Raw genomic sequence first — 6,000 nt, 5'->3', positions numbered from 1 at the left:
CCACATTTGTGTGTGAGAAAGGATAACTGTGTTAAGGAAAGGCACATGCAAACACTAAAATATACAGTGCACTGTTTACACAAGAACATATTGTAAAGGTGGTAGAAGGAAGTTTTATCTTGGTGGGGACGCTTTTCTTAAGTCTGAAGTTCACATACCCACAAACTCAAAGCCTAGGCCCTCAGTCTCCCAAGACAGGAATTATCAAAGAATTGTATGAATGTATAGCAAGGTACACAGGCAGTGTGAGTGATTTGTCCCAGGTCACAGATGGCAGAGCAGAAACTTGAACTGAGACCTCAATTCAACATGGGAGATCCAAGCTTGAGACAATAATATCATTTCTTCTCTGATCTGAACACACCTGCCTTCTTTCATGTGTAGCCAAGTCCCCCATCCATGAGTCCAATTTCAGTTTTAATTCAATGCAGTTTCAGTGGGATGAGAAACTCCTAATTTTTTATCTTGGTGCAAATAATTTTTAAAATATGTGATAATTTCTCAGCTAGCCTGGAAAATCCTGAAAGATCATGATCTCGGGATGGAGGATCACTGCTAAGCAAGAGACACAGGGGAAGACAAAAAGATCTAAAGGGCCAATCACAAACACCAGGCCACACTTACAAGCAGGCGACCTCCATCTCTGAAGTGTGGGTAGAACTGAGGGAGATGGCCACAAATATTTTACCAGCAAGTACAAAAGTCCAGAGGCAGTAAATCAAAATTAATAGGAGTGGCAGATTCAGCAAAAAAAGGTATCTACAGCTTATGGAAAAAGCTAAATATCCTGCATTTCAACCTTCTGGACTTTGACAATAATGGGTTGTTTCTAAGGAGCTTTTGTATGGTATAACCTGTGGATAAAAAAAATATTAAAAACTTATTCTCCAGTGTTTTACCAACACAAAAATATTTCTCATTTGGACAAGAAGTTACCAAAATTCAACAAGTGGTTCTTTAGTCTCATTTCTGTGAAGGACAGAGAAGAGAACTAGTACCTCTCTCTTTCTGCCCTACACATCTCATTAATTTTTGGTGGTGTGTAAATAATAAAAAAAATTCAAAGCAGAGGATAAGTGACATATTAGCCTGCTTTTGTGCAGATGGATAATCTCATGAATAAAAAAATCCCAAATCAGTAAAAATTACCTGTGGCAATGTTCTTGAGCATTTCCCAGCTCTGAGCAAGGGAGATTAAAGACTCCTGAGCTTCATTGCTAAATTATTTTTATTTAGAGAGAAAAGAAAGAAGGAAATATCAGTATAGGCAGCTACTCTAGTAATATAAAAACAAATACAATTGCACATTGAGACTAAAAAATGTCTTTTTTAAAACATTTATATGCAATTTCTGGGTCTCAGTGAACACAGTTTATTCTCTGGAGCCTATGAGACAAGGCTCTACATTTCTTTGGCCTGGTAAACCCATCAGAATTAATTTTCTTTCTTCTCCAGTGTCAGCTTTTGTTTGTGCTGAACTGTTCAGACTCTGCTTCAACTACAAGTGGTGGAGGAGGTGCCCTTGCAGTGGAAGATGGGTTTTTCCACCCACAGATAAATTCTGGAAGGATGTGCTAATCACAAAAATATGCTGGTTCGTCCCAGGACCATAAAGAATATATTCTCAGGAGATTCAAAGCCTGTGTTAGATTTCTTTTCTTGGTCATTAATTCACACTTTTCCTGGTTCTGCAGCAAATCAAAAATCTTCTTGAACTAAGAAAGTCATCTGTAAGAAAACTGGCACCCAGATTTCACAGAATCTCTTGGGACCTTACAGGTAATAAGGCTCTAATTTAAAAATAAATAAATACAGCTTGAACAAAGGAAACTAATAGAATGAAAATCCTACTTAATTTAAATGTTAACTAAACATCTGTAAACTGCTTAAAACACGAAGTCTTCACAACTAATATAAAGAACATGAATATGACCTTTTGACAGAAATGAGACACTCTATCTCATTATGCATCTTGTAAGCTGAATTAGGACAATTCGGAGGTTAGAAGGCAGCCACTGAATTGCTCTTCTTTAAGAGATTTTCTCATGTCATCGTGCTTCTCTGTGATGGCAAAGCATCTGTAGGAAGGAGAGGAATTCCACAATGCAGAGAGGTTTGGAGCAGGTGTTAGCCCACAGCAGTAAAGGCAAAACACACCTTTGAGGGGTCATCCTTCTGCACCACATCATAGTCACAGCGCTTCTTGTTGAAAACCACTTTACATTTCTCTTTGTCATAAGAAATAGGAGTGTGAAAGCTGTCAGAGGCAAAGAGAAAGCAAATGTTAGCTTGAGAGCAATAAAAGTTTCAATACTTCAGTGATTATAGCTTGAACTGCTGCTGAGTGAGAGAGGTCAAACCATGGCTAAAGGCAGCTGAGCTCGCTTGAGCACCACACAACTGCAGCTTCCAGAGCCTCAAATGATGCACCAGGATGCTCAGCACTAGCAAAGGCACTTCTAGCACAGCACTCTGCAGTGACATAAGCATGGCCTTGGCATCTTTTCTCTTTTTCTGCCTTTAATTTTTCGTTATTTCCAGTTTGCATAGGATGTGGTGGCTACTCCCTGATAGACTGTGCCACCTAAATAAAGACAAAGATCATCACTGGGGTATTTTGGGCCACTGAGAAAGCAGGAGAAGGAAAGGAGAACGCTGGAGAAATACTTCAGAGCAGAGTCTTGTCATTCTACATTTAGCATAGTCACTGGAGAAAAGTACTTCAGGAAAGGGAATCAGATCACCATAAGTTCTTTAGTGAAACTTCACTTAAGTCACCTACCCCCACTTTCTCAGCTAATGAAAGACAACTGCACTGAAAGAGGGGTTCACAAGTTCCTTAAATATGAAAGGCAAATACCACCTGGATGTGCCTGGAAAGTCTTGTGTCCACTCCCAGTCAGCAGAGAATGAGCAAAGGCAAACACAGCTAAGGATCCAAACAATGGAGAGCTGCATGTGGCTTTCACTAGCTCTGTGACATGGGTGAGAAAAGGCTCTCTTGTGCCCTCACAAACCCATCTATCCCCAGCAATGGAAAGCTGTGGTCATCCTACAGGCAATGATTGTACCAAAAAGTCCAAACTTACAGGGAGCAGCATTCCATTGCAGCTTGACTGCAGTCACATTTGTAGCAATCTTCTGTCCTCTCAATGTGTCCAAAGGGATACAGTTTTCCTTTCCACGTACACCCTGCGAAAGACAGCAGCAAATGAGAACAGGTTCTTTAAGCCTCCACCTAAACGCAGAAGAGATTAAAAACTACTTCAGCTTTTCTGAAAATGTAATTTCAGGCAATAGTAAAGTACAAGCAATTGGGTTTTACTCTTTCAACTCCTGAAGGACCTCCATGTGCTGGAATAGCAGTAGCAACCCACCACCAGTTGCAATAATATTGCTGCAGCCATACTCAGCCCAGGGGAATGCTTTGTTTTTCCCCTACTTTTGGCACCTTGCTGCTGGAGACCTATATTTGTGTTTTTCCAGTGTCTTCCCCATCCCTTATATTTTGAGCCCTTCCTGTCAGCTCCACAGAGAGCCAAGTTACCACAGAGCAATCAGGTCAGAGCATCTTCCTCATTTCTACCTCTGTAGACCTTCCCTGGAACTTGAAGTACAGTAAAGCAGGATGCATCCCCCAGGGTCACCATGCTGGTCAGTGCAACAAGGAAAGCCAGAAAGCTCTTCTGCAGAGAGAAAGAAGCAAATGGTAATTTCTCCCCTGCTTATGAATCAACATATATTATAGACACTTAGACACTCCTGCTCCTCTGTAGAACCTATGCCATTCCTGAGATGCTCATCTAAGGCACTTCTTGATGTCTGTGCCTTTGGGACAACGTGAGCACAAATCACAGGAGAACCAGGCCACAGGACTTTGTTGCTATCATTACCTCACTGTTGATTTAGATTCTGCAAACACCATTAGAGGCTTGAAGAGCTGGGACAGGACACAATTTGAGGGATCAAAATGAAGAACAGAAAAAATACTCGGACAAAATATACACACTTTTTACTTAGTAAAATGACAATATTTTAAACTGTATTTGACATTTACAAGTTTTGAAAAGCATGCTCCTGTATGTTTGTAAAACTCTGAATGTTTTCACAAATATTTCAGAGGAAAGGAAAACAGCAAATGAAAGGCTGAGAGATAGCTGTACGGTTTCTTCCAAAGAACAAAATTCACAATAGTCTTCAGAGAGGTGTATTCCTATCTTTGTATTTTACATGTTTAAGAGTTTAAAGTTTACCATTGCTTTAAACTTCAAGTCTGGTCAGAGTGGGCAATGGACATGAACAGTCACTGCCAGTGTTGGGTGAAGACATTGATGAAAATAAGGGAAAAAATGGGAGAAAGAGGATGATGATCTCTCATCCTCACTTATTTTTTGGGGGGCACAGAAGCTGCACAGGTCTTACCAATGTCCACGCACACTGAATAGGAGCCATTGTACAGCATGTCCCAAATAGTGCATCACTTCAAAATGATAAAGGATTTGGACACCTGGCTAGAAGAGACCCTGTAAAGCCTGACAGCAGCTTGTGCCAGGCTACTGGTGCACAGCATGTCAGAGTAGAGAGCCAAATGCATTTCTTTGTCAAAGAAGGCAGCATTTCCCCATGTCACTGCAAAGAACAAAAACATCAATATGAAGAATTTATGGATGTTTCATCTCAATTTATTGTAGTCAACAAATGCAGTAATGACAGAAATGAGACACTCTATCTCATTATGCATTTTGTGAGCTGAATTAGGACAATTCAGAGGTTAGAAGGCAGCTAATGAAGTGCTCTTTCCCTTATATTTTGAGCCCTTCCTGTCAGCTCCACAGAGAGCCAAGTTACCACAGAGCAATCAGGTCAGAGGATGTTCCTTGCTCTTACCATCTTTAGCCTCCCCTGGCTTGTGAATTGTACTCCAGCAGTATGCATCCCCCAGGGTCACTATGATGCCCATTGCAACAAGGAAAGCCAGAAAGCTCTTCTGTAAAAGAATCACAGACCTCATGCCATGCATTTTAACCACACTGATTAGCTCTGTTTTCAAAAGCTGTCACTGAACCTGAATCAAAATTAGAAATAACCTTATGTGCACTTGACAATAGTGGAAAAGTGATATTGAGATGTTTCCTTGCATTTTTCATTTAGGTGGGAAGATATAAAATGGCATGATATTACTGTGTCAGCAGCATCACTTCTGCCAAAATGCAGTCTCTAGAAATCACACAAACCTTCAATAGTGTTATAAACTTGAAAGCCCTGCCAAGATCTTGTCAGTGCTTTTTTTTATTGCCTTTGAGTCAGCTTTAGCTATTTCTCTAGCAAATCTTTGTTGAGCACCCCATTGCTTCACTTCTGGGTACAGCACTTGATTCACATTTTCAAATGTAGAGGAGATCTGCGCTCTAAATCTATTCCAGTAGGGTTTTTGACACAGGTGGCTGGTCAGGGAAGGGAGAGATAAATGTGGGCAAAATTTGAGTGCTGTACATCGTACTTAGCATCACCTGAGCCATCTTGTCAAACTATGCAGAACAGGCTGGGACTTGACACGGGACACACCTCCTTGTGTCTCGAGGGCCAACAGCTAGGCATCTGTAGGAGGCTTTAGATACGTCCCCTGGGACCTGCTGAACATCCAGAACTTTTTCTGAAAAAGCCTGCATGACTTTGTAATGATTGTTTTACTGGAGTAGAGGACTAGAGAAGCAGGAGAGAGCACAGGTTTATTTTGATGGGTTGCTCCAGGTGAATAACTTAAAGGAAAAGTTTAGGAATAGCCAGAGACTGAGAAGCAATGGAGGAAGTTATTTAATTTTTCTTGAAAGCACTTGCAGACTAACAGGAAAGGATTTGAAATAGATCTTGAAGTAGATCTTTACAAGTTGCTGTCCTGAACTTCGGAAGATATTGCTGAGAGTGTTGCTGCTTGAAACTGGGCTTAAAGTAGCACTTAGAGGCTTGGTTTACTTGAGCCACAATACCATGAGACACTGA

At 40.8% G+C, this 6,000-nt stretch overlaps 1 protein-coding gene across 2 annotated transcripts; it reads right to left on the bottom strand.

Moving 5' to 3' along the window:
* Positions 1-805: 805 nt before the first annotated feature.
* Positions 806-3,681, bottom strand: LOC120502203 (beta-microseminoprotein-like). Of its 2 annotated transcripts, XM_039709401.1 has the most exons (4): positions 3,587-3,681; positions 3,090-3,192; positions 2,158-2,257; positions 806-1,217 (listed from the first exon to the last, which is right to left on the bottom strand). In XM_039709401.1, the coding sequence occupies exons 1-4, from the start codon at positions 3,648-3,650 to the stop codon at positions 1,212-1,214; spliced, it is 273 nt and encodes a 90-aa protein (XP_039565335.1). In that variant the 5' UTR covers positions 3,651-3,681; the 3' UTR covers positions 806-1,211. The 2 variants fall into 2 exon arrangements, with proteins under 2 accessions (XP_039565335.1, XP_039565334.1); XM_039709400.1 differs by having other exon boundaries at positions 806-2,257.
* Positions 3,682-6,000: the final 2,319 nt, after the last annotated feature.

This window comes from Passer montanus, unplaced genomic scaffold, assembly GCF_014805655.1.
Source record: "Passer montanus isolate IOZ18808 unplaced genomic scaffold, ASM1480565v1 scaffold21, whole genome shotgun sequence".
Taxonomy (NCBI): domain Eukaryota; kingdom Metazoa; phylum Chordata; class Aves; order Passeriformes; family Passeridae; genus Passer; species Passer montanus.
Note: the sequence above shows the minus strand (reverse complement) of the source record. Positions and strands in the feature narration are given on the sequence as shown.